A 17,622-nucleotide genomic window follows, 5' to 3' on the forward strand; every position below is an offset into this window, starting at 1 on the left:
AAGGTTCTTGCAGCCCTTGTGGACGAGTGCAGGGACCACAGGGAGGATGAGCAAACTAGCCACGGCACCGTGGTTCAGGGGGCCATTCAAGTGGGGGGAGTAAAAAGGAATGTGGTTGTAGTAGGCGACAGTATAGTTGGAGGGATAGATTCTGTTCTCTGCAGCCAAGAGCGAGAGTCCCGAAGGCTGTGTTGCCTACCCGGTGCCAGGGTTAAGGACATCTCCTCAGGGCTGGAGAGAAAGTTGGAGTGGGAGGGGGAGGATCCAGTTGTCGTGGTCCACGTAGGTAACAACGACATAGGTAGGACTAAGAAAGAGGCTCTGCTGATTGAGTTTGAGCAGCTAGGGACTAAATTAAAAAGCAGAACCACAAAGGTGATAATCTCCAGATTATTACCTGAGCTACGAGCAAATTGGCACAGGGTAAATCAGATCAGAGAGATGAATGCATGGCTCAAAGACTGGTGTGGGAGAAGTGGGTTTCGATTCATGGGGCACTGGCACTGGGGAAAGAGGGAGCTGTTCCGTTGGGACGGGCTTCACCTGAACCATGCTGGGACCAGTGTTCTGGAAAACCAAATAACTAGGGCGGTAGAGAAGGTTTTAAACTAAATAGAGGCAGGGGGAGGGCTCAGGTGGGGCGAAGTTTAGATTGATAAAGAGAAAAGACAAGGAAGTAGTACAGGAAAGTGATGGGGGTAATGATAAACAGAGTGGATCAGGAAGGGACAGAGCGTACAAACATAAAAGAGTGCACTAGCAAATAGGGCCGGGGTAGGAAAAAATGGTAAAAAGACAAAATTAAAGGTTCTTTATCTGAATGCGCGCAGCATTTATAAGATAGATGAATTGACGGCACAAATAGAAACAAATGGGTATGATCTTGTGGCCATTACAGAGACGTGGTTGCAAGGTGACCAAGGTTGGGAGCTAAATATTCAGGGTTATTTAACATTTCGGAAGGATAGGAAAAAAGGTAAAGGTGGGGGGGTAGCTCTGTTAATAAAGGATGAAATTGGTATAATAGTGAGAAATGATCTTGGCTCAGAAGATCAAGATGTCGAATCAATTTGGGTGGAGATATGAAATAGCAAGGCAAAGAAATCACTGGTGGGAGTAGTATATAGGGCCCCTAACAGTAGCTGCACTGTAGGGCAAAATATTAATCAGGAAATAAGGGGGGCTTGTAAAAAAGGTAATGCAATAATCATGGGCGATTTTAACTTTCGCATAGATTGGACAAATCAAATTGGCAAAAATAACCCCGAGGAGGAGTTCATAGAGTGTATTAGGGATTGTTTCTTAGACCAATATGTCGGGGAACCAACCAGGGAACAGGCCATTTTGGATCTGGTAATGGGTAACGTAACAGGATTAATTAATGATCTCAAAGTAAAGGATCCCTTGGGAAGCAGTGATAATAACATGTTAAAATTTAACATCCAGTTTGAGTGTGAGGATCTTGGGTCTGAAACTACTGTATTAAACTTAAATAAGGGCAATTATAAAGGAATGAGGGTGGAATTGGCTAAAGTGGACTGGGTAAACAGATTAGATGGTATGATGGTGGATAAGCAGTGGCAAATATTTAAAAAGATATTTTATGACTCGCAACAAAAATATATCCCTGTGAGGAGGAAAGACTCCACAAAAAGGGTGAACCAACCATGGCTAACTAAGGAAGTCAAGGATGGTATCAGGTTAAAAGAAAAAGCAGACAACATGGCAAAGATTACTGGTAAGCCCAAAGATTGGGAAAACTTTAAAAAACAGTAAAGGATTACTAAAAGAATAATAGAGGGAGAAAATAAATTATGAGATTAAACTAGCAAGAAATATAAAAACTGACAGTAAAAGCTTCTACAAGTATATAAAAAGGAAGAGGGTAGCTAAAGTAAACATTGGTCCCTTAGAGGATGAGACTGGGGAAATAATGGAAAACAAGGAAATGGCAGAGGAATTGAACAGATATTTTGTATCTGTCTTCACAGTAGAAGACACAAATAATGTACCAATAATAGTCGAAAATCAAGGGGCAAAAGGGAGGGAGGAACTAAAAATAATCACTATCACTAGAGAAAAAGTACCAGGTAAACTAATGGGTAAAAAGGCTGACAAGTCCCCTGGACCTGATGGCTTGCATCCGAGGGTCTTAAAAGGAAGTGGCTACAGAGATAGTGGATGCATTGGTTGTAATCTTCCAGAATTCACTAGATTCTGGAAAGGTCCCAGCGGATTGGAAAACCGCAAACGTAACACCCCTATTCAAGAAGGGAGTGAGACAGAAAGCAGGTAACTATAGACCAGTTAGCCGAACTGGGAAAATGCTAGAATCCATTATTAAAGAAGTAGTCGAAGGACATTTGAAGACTCAATACAATCAAGGAGAATCAACATGGTTTTATGAAGGGGAAATAGTGTCTGACAAATTTATTAGAGTTCTTTGAGGAAGTAACGGGCAGGATGGATAAAGGGGAACCAATGGATGCAGTATATTTGGATTTCCAAAAGGCATTCGATAAGGTGCCACACAAAAGATTACTGCACAAGATAAGAGCTCATGGTGTTGGGGGTAATATACTGGCATGGATAGAGGATTGGCTAACAAACAGAAAACAAAGAGTCGGGATAAAACGGTCATTTTCAAAATGGCAATCTGTAACTAGTGGGATGCCGCAGGGCTCAGTGCTGGGGCCTCAACTATTTACAATATATATCAATGACTTGGATGAAGGAACAGAATATCTTGGGGCCAAATTTGCTGATGATACAAAGATAGGTGGAAAAGTAAGTTGCGATGAGGACACAAAGTGTCTGCAAAGGGATATTGACAGGTTAAGCGAATAGGCAAAAATTTGGCAGATGGAATATAATGTGGGAAAATGTAAAGTCATCCACTTCGGGAGGAAAAATGAAAAAGCAAAATATTATTTGAATGGAGAAATACTACAAAATGCTGCAGTACAGGAGGGATCTGGGTGTCCTCGTACATGAAACACAAAAATTCAACATACAGGTGCAGCAGGTAATCCGGAAGGCAAACTGAATATTGGCCTTTATTTTTAGGGGGGTGGAGTGTAAAAGCAGGGAAGCCATGTTACAACTGTACAGGGTGCTGGTGAGACCACACCTGGAGTACTGCTTACAGTTCTGGTGCCCTTTTTTAAGGAAGGACATACTTGCATTGGAGGCAGTTCAGAGAAGGTTCACTAGGTTGATTCCGGGTATGGAAGGGTTGTCTTTTGAGGAAAGATTGAACAGGTTGGGTCTATACTCATTGGAGTTTAGAAGAATGAGAGGAGATCTTATTGAAACATACAAGATTCTGAGGGGACTCGATAGGGTAGATGCTGAGAGGATGTTACCCCTCATGGGGGAATCTAAAACCAGGGGGCATGGTCTCAGAATAAGGGATCGCCTGTTTAAGATGGAAATGAGGAGGAATTTCTTCTCCCAGAGGGTCGTGAATCTTTGGAATTCTTTACCCCAAAAAGGTGTGGAGGCTGAGTCATTGAATACATTCAATGTATTCAATGACTCAGTTTGGATGAGTTCGACAAATTTGGATGAGTTCGACAAATTTGGATGAGTTCGACAAATTTTTGATCAGCAGGAGAGTCAAAGGATATGGGGAAAAGGCAGGAAAGTAGAGTTGAGTAAAAATCAGATCAGCCATGATCTCAGTGAACGGCGGAGCAGGATCGAGAGGCCGAATGGCCTACTCCTGCTCCTGCTCCTATCTCTTATGGTCTTATGATTAAATGAGTGTCATTGGTGTTGTTTGAGTATTCTGATACTCAAACAAAACGTAGCAATTAACTGTACCTTTACATGTCAATGGGTCCTTGTCCCACTTTCCAGTCACTGTACAAACAAGTTTGTCTGCACCAATCAATAAATAGTCACCAATACATGAATATTTTGCTATCATTCCATATTCCCGGTGCTCTGTATCGAGTGGTGATGGAGCTCTCCCGTTACTAATAGCTGGAAGATCATCATATATGAAACTCAGGGATTAAAAGCTCAATCAGCTCAGTGACACAACACCACTGGTGAACCAATACACTGCAGCACAGAGTAAGAGAGACAGGATTTCTTCTTTCTATTTTCTTTCGTTCTCTCATCCCCAATATCCACAGCACAGAACTGGTCTGCTGATCTGAGATTTGCATGTACTGTTGCTTTAGGGGTGGCGTGGAGGGAGGGGGAAAAAAAAAAGAGAGAGAGAGAGAGCGCACGAGGCAATCTGAGGTAGTGGATAAACAGAGTGAACCAACGATAGCTGACACATAACAGAACGAAAGGGTGTGCAATTTACCGTCCAGCTCCCATTGCCAATCCGCTGTCACCAGTTTGATCGGGGCCTTGACATAGACAGCCAGAGCTCCTGTCAGAGGCAGGCAGGAGCCTCACTAAAGTATTCAAATCGAAGCCCAATGATGTCAAAGGGACCCTGATGCTAACTTTATTGACTTTAGTGTGATGAACATTCAGTGCTGTACCCACCCAGTACTACTGGACAGTACATGTAAGAAACAGACATTTGCAACTATATTTTTCAAGCTACAATTGTGCTTGTTTGGTATTTCTACCATTCTGTTAGCGGTGTTTGCTCCACTGAAGGATGGGAGTGAAATTGGCCACCCCTTAATGACTGCAGGAACAGGGGGGAGTTTCAGGAAGCAGCGCATTGCCCTGAAAGGAGTTCAGGCAGGAGGAGGACCGCTCACAGGCAGCCTTACCCTGCTAACAAGGTCGAATGGCCCAGATTAAGTTACCTGAACCCCAGTGAGGAGCAGCATAGCAACAGACTGCACTTCTCATGAGGGGCCATTTCAGAAATCTGCAGAATGCTATGACAGGAGCAGTAGCCCAATACCACAGCTGCCACGGCAATGCCTGTGGCAGTTAAGGGTGACCACAGCCCTGAATTTCTAAGCAGCTGGGTCTTTACAGGCTGCACCTGGAGATATATGCAATACAAGTCAGGCTACAGTGCATTCCTACAAAAAGCTGCTCGTGGTTGACTATCCCTAGAAGCGAAGACCTAAGAGTGCCCGGCTGCAGACTGCAGAGTCTTAACTGCTTCCGGAGCTTCCTGATCCAGCTGACTTTCTGGCGGGTGTTGGTGGAGGGGATGGCGGGGTAGCAGGCATGCTGCCATTGACAGAGAGGGCAACACGTGCCACTTCCAGCAGCCTGCGGCTCAGCACTCCCACCGATTTGAGGGAGGGCAGACAGTAGGAGATCTGTGATGCAACTGAAGCCTCTCTCAATGTGCAACCCTAGCCTTTCAAAGGTGGAGGAGATGGTGGAAACCAGAGTCAGAATGGCACCAGGTTGCGCTTCAAAGATGCTAATACTGCTAACCTCTCCAACAAACCTTCAATCAGTGGAAGTTTCAGATAATTGCCCATATGGTAGTGATGAACTACCCCTTTAAGATACAGGTGCCAGCTACAATAGCATTTATAGCTTGTGTTGGTTTTGGTCCAGCGTTGTGGTGACTGATCCTGGACTCCAGATGCTTTGGGTTCATTTGTAACATAAAACTTTACGAGGACATTTCTCCCAATGATACACAGGGAGGCCTCTGTCCACACGTTCACAATTTCTATATAGTTATGACGACAAAAGTTAATAAAGTATAAAATTCTGTATTTTAAATGTGACCTTTATATCAGATTTAAATATTAACTTTCTGTTGTTCAGCAAAAAATGTTCCATTTTCATTTTTTACAACCCTTCAGAGTGAAGAGGAGCAATGAAGAAGCCAATGTCCCAATGTCAACTGGGAAAAAAATCTACACCAATATTTAGACATTTATATAGTTTTGACAGGCTTCGGAAAAGTTCAACCCAAGTCATTTGATTCCGTTCTCAAGTTTCAGAAATGTTTACTCACGTGGTCTGCAGGTAGGTGGTGGGGGCACAAATGTGTTAATTTCACTACATTCAATGACACTGTTGCCAACCATTTCATAACCTTCATTACAGCGGTAGGTGATCTTCTCCTGATATTTATAGGTTGGTCCAAATCCTGCGACCATTCGGCCATTTACAATCAATTCTGGACGATGACATCTAACAACTGACAAGAGGACAATGCATGAGTCGCCACCGCAACTGCCTGTAGTTAAGGTTCTCAAGAAACGTCCGTTAGGAGCGCTACTCTGAGCCTTGCTCACTCTAGAGTTGATTTGTGGAAATTAGCAGCAAAAAAGCTTTGAGCATGTTAACTCCTTAATCTATCTTTGGCCCTCACCTCTTCCTCGTCTATCTACCATGGTGACATCATTCACAGGCATTGGGTCAGCCTAAATATGTATGCTGATAAGACCAGGCTCTGACTCTCCATTACTTCCTTCAAACCCTACAAACACTTCTGTGTTGTCAGACCACAAAGCTATCGGATTGTCGTAAAAACTCAACTGGTTCACTAATGTCCTTCAGGGAAGGGAACCTGCCATCCATACATGCGCTGGCCTATACATGATTCCAGACCAACACCAATGTCGTCAAATCTTGACTGCTCTCTGAAGTGGCCTAGCAAGTCACTTATCTGTATCAAACTACTCCTGCGGTTCAAGAAGAATGTCCATTACCATCTTCTCAGGGCAAGTAGGTATGGGCAGTAAATTTGGCCTTGCCAGCAACACCCACATTCCCAGAATGAATGATTAAAAAACACTTCTGTCGTGTGAGTCTGCCTGACTGACATTAATTCATGCATGAGTAACAATTTCATCCAAATCAACACTGAGAAGACGAATGCCAATGTTTTCAGGTCCTGTCATAAGTTCTGCTAGTTTCCCACTGACTCCATCGCCCTCTCCAGACATTTGTTCTGGCTAAGTCAGACTGTTGAAAACATTTGCAGCCTGTTTGATCAAAATTTGAGTTTCAAATCTCACATCTTATCAATCACCAAGTCTGCTCATTTCCACCTCCATAACATCTCCATCCTCCACCCCCACTGCTACCGAGACTCTTTTGCACAACTCTGTTACTATTGACTCAATCTTTCCGACATCCTCCTTGCTGGTCTCCCATTCTCCTGCCTCCATGAATACCAATTCATTTAAAACACATGCCTAATTCCAACCCACCCTTACTGATCCATACCGGCTATCCGCTCCCCATTCCTTGAATTTAAAACCCTCATTCTCATTAAGTGCCCCACTACATCGCTCTATCCTACCTTATCAGTCACCTTGCTTTACCACTGCTTTGGCAGCATTTGGTCCCCCAACACTGGCCTGTCACCACCCCCACTTCATCCCACCCTGGGTGGAAAAGCCGACAACCACCTTAGCCCCAAACTACTTTTATCCCAGAGCATGGTAATTGCATGACAGTCTCAAAGGGGGATAACAAGGATGGCAGGTTGGGAAATTAAAAATTCTGATTCGTGCAGTAGGACATGCTTTTTTAATAATTGGGGCTGATTTAAATACTTAGGGCACAGCAGAGGATAGTTTATACAGTAACTGGCCATTCCACACGTGATAAAAGCCTGAAATGATGTGGGTGACAAAAGTGGAAAAAATGTCCTATTTCACAGCACTGAATTTTGTAACTTGACTGGGAAGCAAAAAAGATTGAATTTAAAAGGAATATTTTGTATCCTGATAATAAATGGAACCCTCCAGCATTAACAAGTGACGCTTGGTTCAGTTGCAAGCACTCCCACTAATAAGTCAAAAGTTTATCAGTATGAACCACACTCCAGGACTGGGGCACGTAATTTAAGCTGACATTCCAATGCAGTAAGGGAATACTGCCTTATAAGAGGTGTCATCCTTTGGATGAGATATTAAACTGTCTGTCGATTCAGATGGTTAAAAGGTCCCATGTGACCTAAGCAGTCTCCTTGTGTTCTCTCAACACAACCAAGGAGTTTATTGTACCATTGTACCTCTGAAGGAATTATTCTACAGCACCTGTAACCTAACGGGTGCAACGTAAAACTCTACTACATCTTGACAGAATATTACAGTCAGGTAAGTGGGAACATGATAGTTCTGACATTCTAGCATTACCATCGCCAAATCCCCCACCATCAACATCCTGGGGGTCAACATTCAACAGGAAATGGACCAGCCACACAAATACTGTGGCTACAAGAGTAGGTCTGAGGCTGGGTATTCTGCAGTGAGTGACTCACCTCCAGACTCCTCTAAGCTTTTCCACCATCTACAAGGCACAAGTCAGGAGTGTGATGGAATACTCTTCGCTTGCCTGGATGATTGCAGCTGCAACAACACTCAAGAATCTCGACACCATCCAGGACAAAGCAGCCCGCTTGATTGGCACCACATCCACCACCTTAAACATTCATTCCCTCCACGACTGCTGCGTCAAGGCTGCAGTGTGCACCATCAGCATCAGATGCAATTCAGCAACTCGCCAAGACTTCTTCGCCAGCACCTCCCAAACCCTCGACCTCAACCACTGAGAAGGACAAGGGCAGCAGTCGCAGCGGACCACCACCTACACGTTCCCCTCCAAGTCACAAACCATCCTGACTTGGAAATATATCGCTTTCCCTTCATCATCGCTGGGTCAAAATCCTAGAACTCCCTACCTAAAAGCACTGCTGGAGAACCTTCACCACAATGTCTGCAGTGGCTCAAGGCGGCGGCTCACCACCACCTTTTCAAGGGCAATTGGGGATAGGCAATAAATACTGGCCTTGCCAGCGACGGCCACATACCATGAATTAATAAAAAAGAGCAGGATTATGCCCGGAATTGAAGTTACTTTTCAATAACCAGCAGATTGTAGGTGGGAGTACCAAAGTATCAGAAATGTTACCAACTTTAAATTAAGAAAGGTTCTCTGTTCCACAGGCTTATTCAGTCCCACTCTGAGGTACATGATTAAGTGGAAACTTTAACATTTAAGCATTGCAGTTTAGTTTGAACCAATTTACAATTGGCAAAAACATTTCACTTATGCAACAAAAACATTAATTTTTCCAGCAAACTATTCCTTCAGTTTATGGGACATTGCAAAAGCTTGAATATGATTAAATGAGTGTCTGTTATTGGAGTTGTCGAAGAACAATATTCTGACAATCAAAAAAAAGTAGCAATTAACTGTGCCTTTACATGTCGGTGGGTCCTTGTCCCACTTTCCAGTCACTGTACAAACAAGTTTGTCTGCACCAATCAATAAATAGTCACCAATACATGAATATTTTGCTATCATTCCATATTCCCAGTGCTCTGTATCGAGTGGTGATGGAGCTCTCCCGTTACTAATAGCTGGAAGATCATTACATGTGATGGCTGGGGAAAAATGGAATTCAGTTACTGTCCGAAACAGACTATCAAATCTGAAGCTTCAGGGATTAAAAGCTCAATCAGCTCAGTGACACAACACCACTGGTGAACCAATACACTGCAGCACAGAGTAAGAGACTGGATTTCTTCTTTCTGCTTTCTTTCCTTCTCTCATCCCCAATATCCACAGCACAGGCCTGGTCTACTGATCTGAGATTTGCAAGTACTGTTGCTTCAGGGGAGGGATGGGAGGAGGGGGAAAGAAAGAGAGAGAAAAAGAAAGGAGAGGCAATCTGAAGTAGTGGATAAAAAAAGCGAACTAACTATAGCTGACATATTACATGATGAAAGGAGAAAAAAAACAATTGGAATGATTTCCTCTGTACGTTGGGACGATTTTCATCCCTGTTTTCAGGTGAGAAAGAAATGTTTGCGCAATAGCAATAGCGCAATAACAATGGGGCTGCACAATTTACCGTCCAGCTCCCATTGCTGATCCGCCCGTTGACAATTTGATCGGCGCCCAGACATAGACAGCCAGAGCTCGTGTCAGAAGCAGGCAGGAGCCTCACCAAATATTCAAATTGGAGCCCAATAATGTCAAAGGGACCCTGATGCCATTTTTATTGACTTCAGTGTGATGGACACTCAGTGCTGTTACCTCCCAGTACTACTGGACAGTACATGTTAGAAACAGACATTTGCAACTATATTTCCCTGCTACAATTCTACTTGTTTGGCATTCCTACCATACTGTTAGCAGTGTTTGCTCCGCTGAAGGATGGGTGTGAAATTGACCATGCTTAAATGAATGCAGGAACAGGTGGGGGAGCGGGGTGCGGGGGAGGGTGGTTTCAGGAGGCAGCGTATTGCCCTGAAAGGAGTCCAGGCAGGAGGAGGACCGCTCACAGGCAGCCTTTCCCTGCTAATAGGGTCAAATGGCCTAGATTAAGTTACCTGAACCTCAGTGAGGAGCAGCATAGGAGCAGGTTGCACTTCTCATGAGAGGCCAAATCTACAGAATGCAGTGATAGGAGTTGCAGCTGGCTACCTCAGCTGCCACTGCATTGCCTGTGGCAGTTAAGGATGACCACAGCCCTGAATTTCTATACACCAGGGTCGTTTCAGGCTGCACCTGGAGATCTTTGCGATACAAGTCGGGCTGCAGTGCATTCGTACATCAAGCTGCTCGTGGTCAACGGTCACTAGAAGTACGGACCCAAGAGGACCCGGCTGCAGACTGCCATATCTTAACGGCTGCCGGAGCTTCCTGGTCCAGCTGACTTTCTGGCAGGTGTTGGAGGGGATGGCATGGGAGCAGGTATGCTGCCGTTGACAGAGAGGGCAACACGTGCCACTACCATCAGCCTGCGGCTCAGCACTCCCACCGATCTGAGGTTGGGCAGACAGTACGTGATCTGTGACGCAATTGAAGCCTCTATCAATGTGCAGCCTGAGCCTTTCAAAGGTGGAGGAGATGGTGGAAACCAGAGCCTGAACGGCACCAGGTTGAGCTTCAATCAAAGATGCTACTACTGCTGATCTCTCCAACAAACCTTCAACCAATGGAAGTTTCAGATAATTGCCCATATGGTAGTGATGAACTACCACTTTAAGATACAGGTGCCTGCTCTATTAGCATTTACAGCTTGTGCAGGTTCTGGTCCAGGTTTTGGTGACTATTCCTAGACTCCAGATGCTTTGGGTTCATCTGTAACATAAAACATTAGGACGACATTTCTCCTGATCATACAGAGGGAGACCTCTGTCCACACCTTCACCATTTCTATGCAGATATGACTACAAAAGGTAAGAAAGTATAAAATTCTGTGTTTTAAATGTGACCTGTATATCACATATCCGCTGTTCACCAAAAAATGTTCCATTTCATTTGTTACAACCCTTTAGAGTGAAGAGGAGCAATGAAGAAGCCAGTGCACTAATGTCAACAGGGGAAAATTCACAACAATATCTAGACATTTATATAGTTTTGACAGGCTTCGGAAAAGTTGAACCCAAGTCATTTGATTCCATTCTCAAGTTTCAGAAATGTTTACTCACATGGTCTGCAGGTAGGTGGTGGGGGCACAAATGTGTCAATTTCACTACATTCAATGACACTGTTGCCAACCATTTCATAACCTTCATTACAGCGGTAGGTGATCGTCTCCCGATATTTATAGGTTGGTCCAAATCCTGCGACTATTCGGCCATTTACAATCAATTCTGGACGATGACATCTAACAACTGAAAAGAGGACAATGCATTAATCACCACTGGGCAACTGACTGTAGATATGCTTCTGATAAAAAGTCTCTCAGCAGCGCCACTCTTGAGCCTTGCTCACATCTAGAATAGATTTGTGGAAATTAGCAGCAAAAAATCTTTGAGCGTGTTAACTCCTTGATCTATCTTTGGCCCGCCCCTCTTCCTCGTCTACCTGCCATGGTGACATCAATCACAGGCATTGGGTCAGCTTAAATATGTACGCTGATAACACCAGGCTCCATCACTTCCCTCTCGATCACTTCCTTCAAACCCGACAGCCACTTCTGTGTTGTCAGACCACAAAGCTGTCGGATTGTCATAAAAACTCAACTGGTTCACTAATGTACTACAGGGAAGGGAACCTGCCATCCATACCTGGGCTCGCCTGTATGTGACTCGTCCCACACCAATGTCTGCAAATCTCAACTGCCCGCTGAAGTGGCCCTGCAAGTCACTCAGTTGTATCAAACTACTCCTACGGTTCAAGAAGAAACTCCACCACCACCTTCTCAGGGCAAGTAGGGATGGACAATAAAAGTGGCCTTGCCAGCGACGCCGACATCCCCAGAATGAATTATTAAAAAACACTTCTGTGTTGTGAGTCCACCTGACTGACATTAATTCATGGATAAGTAATAATTTCATCCAAATCAACACTGAGAAGACGAATGCCAATGTTTTCAGGTCCTGTCATAAGTTCTGCTTGTTTCCCACTGACTCCATCGCCCTCTCCAGACATTTGTTCTGGCTAAGTCAGACTGTTGAAAACATTTGCAGCCTGTTTGATCAAAATTTGAGTTTCAGATCTCACATCTTATCAATCACCAAGTCTGCTCATTTCCACCTCCATAACATCTCCTGCCTCCACCCCTATTGCAGCTCTACTGCTACCGACACCCTTTTGCACACCTTTCTTATCATTGACTCAATATTTCCAAAATCCTCCTTGCTGGTCTCCCATTCTCCTCCCTCCATCAATTCCAATTCATTCAAAACACATGTTTAATACCAGCCCACCCTTGCTGATCCATACTGGCTATCCACCCCCCATTCCTTGAATTTAAAATCCTCATCCTCGTTAAGTGCCCCACAACATCGTTCTATCCTACCTTATCAATCCCCTTCCTTGACCTCTGCTCGGGCATCATTTCATCCCCCAACACTGTCCTGCCCCCCACCCCCCACTTCATCCCACCATGGGTGGAAAAGCCTTCAGCCACCTTCGCCACACACTCCTTTTATCCCAGAGCATGGTAATTGCATGACAGTGTCAAAGGGGGACAACAGATGGCAAGTTGGGAAATTAAAAATTCAGATTCGTGCAGTAGGAGATGCTTTTTTATAATTGGGGCTGATTTCAATCCTTAGGGCACAGCAAAGGATACATTATACAGTATCTGGAATTTCCAGACCTGGTATAACCCTTTAGCATGAAGAGGAGCAATGAAGAAACCAGTGCACTAATGTCAACAGGGGAAAATTCACAACAATATTTAGACATTTATATAGTTTTGACAGGCTTCGGAAAAGTTGAACCCAAGTCATTTGATTCCATTCTCAAGTTTCAGAAATGTTTACTCACATGGTCTGCAGGTAGGTGGTGGGGGCACAAATGTGTCAATTTCACTACATTCAATGACACTGTTGCCAATCATTTCATAACCTTCATTACAGCGGTAGGTGATCGTCTCCCGATATTTATAGGTTGGTCCAAATCCTGCTACTATTCGGCCATTTACAATCAATTCTGGGCGATGACATCTAACAACTGACAAGAGAACAATGCATTAGTCACCACTGGGCAACTGACTGTAGGTATGCTTCTGATAAAAAGTCTCTCAGGAGTGCCACTCTTGAGCTTTGCTCACATCTAGAACAGATTTGTGGAAATTAGCAGCAAAAATATTTTTGAGCGTGTTAACTCCTTGATCTATCTTTGTACCACTGCTCATCCTCGTCCACCTGCCTTGGTGACATCAATCACAGGCATTGGGTCAGCTTAAATATGTATGCGGGTGACACCAGGCTCTACCTCTCCGTCACTTCCTTCAAACCCAACAACCACTTCTGTCTTGTCAGACCACAAAGCTGTCGGATTGTCGTAAAAACTCAACTGGTTCACTAATGTCCTTCAGGGAAGGGAACCTTCCATCCATACCTGCGCTGGCCAAAACGTAACTCCAGTCGCACACCAATGTCGGTGAATTTTAACTGCCCTCTGAAGTGGCCTAGCAAGTCACTTAGTTGTATCAAACCACTGCTGTGGTTCAAGAAGAAAGTCCACCATCTTCTCAGGGCAAGTAGGGATGGACAATAAATTAAGCCTTGCCAGCAACGCCAACATCCCGAGAGTGAATTATTAAAAAACACTTCTTTATTGTGAATCCGCCTGACTGACATTAATTCATGCATGAGTAATAATTTCATCCAAATCAACACTGAGAAGACGAATGCCAATGTTTTTAGGTCCCGTCATAAGTTCTGCTTGTTTCCCATTGACTCCATCGCCCTCTCCAGCCATTTGTTCTGGCTAAGTCAGACTGTTGAAAACATTTGCAGCCTGTTTGATCAAAATTTGAGTTTCAGATCTCACATCTTATCAATCACCAAGTCTGCTCATTTCCACCTCCATAACATCTCCTGCCTCCACCCCTATTGCAGCTCCACTGCTACCGACACCCTTTTGCACACCTTTCTTATCATTGACTCAATATTTCCAACATCCTCCTTGCTGGTCTCCCATTCTCCTCCCTCCATCAATTCCAATTCATTCAAAACACATGTTTAATACCAGCCCATCCTTGCTGATCCATACTGGCTATCCGCCCCCCCCATTCCTTGAATTTAAAATTCTCATCCTCGTTAAGTGCCCCACAACATCGCTCTATCCTACCTTATCAGTCCCCTTCCTTGACCTCTGCTCGGGCATCATTTGATCCCCCAACACTGTCCTGACCCCCACCCCCCACTTCATCCCACCACAGGTGGAAAAGACTTCAGCCACCTTCGCCCCACACTCCTTTTATCCCAGAGCATGGTAATTGCATGACAGTCTCAAAGGGGACAACAGAGATGGCAAGTTGGGAAATTAAAAATTCAGATTCGTGCAGTAGGAGATGCTTTTTTATAATTGGGGCTGATTTCAATCCTTAGGGCACAGCAGAGGATACATTATACAGTATCTGGCATTTCCAGAGCTGGTATTAGCCTGAAATGATGTGGTTACTGGGTGAGAAAAGTGGATAAAATGTCTTCTTTCCCAGCACTGAATTTTGTAACATGACTGGGAAGCAAAAAAGATTGAAGTCAAAAGGAGTATATTGTATCTTTATCATTCTGGAGGGTTCCATTTATTAACAAGTGTCAGCTTAGTTCAGTTGCAAGCCCTCCCCACTTCAAAGTCAAAAGTTTATCAGTATGAGCCCCACTCCAGGAATGGGGCACATAATTTAAGCTGACATTCCAATGCAGTAAGGGAATACTGCCTCAGAAGAGGTGTCATCCTTTGGATGAGATATTAAACTGACTGCCTATTCAGATGGTTAAAAATCCCATCTGTCCCAAGCAGTCTCCTTGTGGACTCTCAACACAATCAAGGAGTTTATTGTACCATTGTACCTCTGAAGGAATTGTTCTACAACACTTGTAACCTAACTGTCCTTACCCGGTCTGGTCGAAATGTGACTCCAGACCCACAGCAATGTGGTTGATTCTTAATTGCCCTCTGAAATAGCATTGCAAGCCACTCAGTTGTAAAACCTCACTAAAAAAAGTCATAATAAGAATAAAACCAGACGGACCACCTGGCATTGGACCACTAGGCACCGGACACAACAAAGGCAAACCAAGCCCAGTCGACACTGAAAAGTCCTCCTCACTAACATCTGGGGACTTGTGCCAAAATTGGGAGAGCTGTCCCACAGACTAGTCAAGCCACAGCCTGACATAGTCATACAGAATCATATCTTTCAGCCAACGTCCCTGACTCTTCCATCACCATCCCTGGGTATGTCCTGTCCCACCGGCAGGACAGACCGACCATAGGTGGCGGTACAATGATATACAGTCAGGAGGGAGTGGCCCTGAGAATCCTCAACATTGACTCTGGACCCATGAAATCTCATGGCATCAGGTCAAACATGAGAAAGGAAACCTCCTGCTGATTACCACCTACCGCCCTCCCTCAGCTGATCAATCAGTCCTCCTCAATGTTGAACATCACTTGGAGGAGGCACTGAGGGAAACAAGGGCACAGAATGTACTCTGGGTGGGGGACTTCAATGTCCATCACCAAGAGTGGCTCGGTAGCACCACTACTGACCGAGCTGGCAGAGTCCTGAAGGACATAGCTGCCAGACTGGGCCTGAGGCAGGTGGTGAGCGAACCAACACGAGGGAAAAACCTACTTGACCTCATCCTCATCAATCTACCTGTCGCTAATGCATCTGTCCATGACAGTATTGGTAGGTGTGACCACCGCACAGTCCTCATGGAGCTGAAGTTCCGTCTTCGCACTGAGGATAGCATCCAACGTGTTGTGTGGCACTACCACCGTGCTAAATGGGATAGATTCAGAACTGATCTAGCAGCTCAAAACTGGGCATCCATGAGGTGCTGTGGGCCATCAGCAGCAGCAGCAGAATTGTATTCCAGCACAATCTGTAACCTCATGGCCCGGCATATTTCTCAATCTACCATTACCAACAAGCCAGGGGATCAACCCTGGTTCAATGAGGAGTGTAGAAGAGCATGCCAGGAGTAGCATCAGGCGTAGCTAAAAATAAGGTGCCAACCTGGTGAAGCTACAACTCATGACTAAATGCATGCTAAACAGCGGAAGCAACATGCTGTGGACAGAGCTCAGCGATTCCACAACGAAAGGATCAGATCAAAGCTCTGCAGTCCTGCCACATCCAGTCGTGAACGGTGGTGGACAATTAAACAACTAACGGGAGGAGGCGGCTCTGCAAACATCCCCATCCTCAATGATGTTGGAGTCCAGCACGTGAGTGCAAAAGACAAGGCTGAAGTGTTTGCAACCATCTTCAGCCAGAAGTGCCGAGTGGATGATCCATCTCGGCCTCCTCCCGTTATCCCCACCATCACAGAAGCCAGTCTTCAGCCAATTCGATTCACTCCACGTGACATCAAGAAATGGTTGAGTGCATTGGATACAACAAAGGCTATGGGCCCCGACAACATCCCGGCTGTAGTGCTGAAGACTTGTGCTCCAGAACTAGCCACGTCTCGAGCCAAGCTGTTCCAGTACAGCTACAAGACTGGCATCTACCTGTCAAAGTGGAAAATTGCCCAGGTATGTCCTGTCCACAAAAAGCAGGACAAATCCAATCCAGCCAATTACCGTCCCATCCGTCTACTCTCAATCATCAGCAAAGTGATGGAAGGTGTCGACAGTGTTATCGAGCGGCACTTACTCACCAATAACCTGCTCTCCGATGCTCAGTTTGGGTTCCGCAGGACCACTGGGCTCCAGACCTCATTTCAGCCTTGGTCCAAACATGGACAAAAGAGCTGAATTCCAGAGGTGAGGTGAGAGTGACTGCCCTTGACATCAAGGCAGCATTTGACCAAGTGTGGCACCAAGGAGCCCGAGAAAAATTAAAGTTCAATGGGAATCGAGGAAAAACTGTCCAGTGGCTGGAGTCATACCTAGCACAAAGGAAGATGGTAGTGGTTGTTGGAGGTCAATCATCTCAGCCCCAGGACATTGCTGCAGGAGTTCCTCAGGGCAGTGTCCTAGGCCGAACCATCTTCAGCTGCTTCATCAATGACCTTCCCTCCATCATAAGGTCAGAAATGGGGATGTGCGCCGATGATTACACAGTGTTCAGTTCCATTCTCAAACCCTCAGATAATGAAGCAGTCCAAGCCCGCATGCAGCAAGACCTGCACAACATCCAGGCTTGGGCTGATAAGTGGCAAGTAACATTTGCGCCAGACAAGTGCCAGGCAATGACCATCTCCAACAAGAGAGAGTCTAACCACCTCCCCTTGACATTCAATGGCATTACCATTGCCGAATCCCCCACCATCAACATCCTGG

The 17,622-nt window shown here is 45.0% G+C and overlaps 1 protein-coding gene across 3 annotated transcripts in view; it reads right to left on the reverse strand.

Moving 5' to 3' along the window:
• LOC137344485 (sushi, von Willebrand factor type A, EGF and pentraxin domain-containing protein 1-like) overlaps nucleotides 1-17,622 on the reverse strand; it is a 128,089-nt gene that overhangs the window by 41,531 nt on the left and 68,936 nt on the right. For 2 of the 3 annotated variants that reach the window (XM_068007492.1, XM_068007490.1), the window contains 3 exons: nucleotides 13,141-13,326; nucleotides 11,352-11,537; nucleotides 5,909-6,094 (listed from right to left, as the gene is read on the reverse strand). In XM_068007492.1, coding sequence (XP_067863593.1) covers nucleotides 5,909-6,094; nucleotides 11,352-11,537; nucleotides 13,141-13,326 — 558 coding nt within the window. The remainder of the gene's footprint in view (nucleotides 1-5,908; nucleotides 6,095-11,351; nucleotides 11,538-13,140; nucleotides 13,327-17,622) is intronic. The other variant, XM_068007491.1, reaches the window with a different exon arrangement.

Source organism: Heptranchias perlo, chromosome 27, assembly GCF_035084215.1.
Source record: "Heptranchias perlo isolate sHepPer1 chromosome 27, sHepPer1.hap1, whole genome shotgun sequence".
In the NCBI taxonomy this organism is placed as follows: Eukaryota; Metazoa; Chordata; class Chondrichthyes; order Hexanchiformes; family Hexanchidae; genus Heptranchias; species Heptranchias perlo.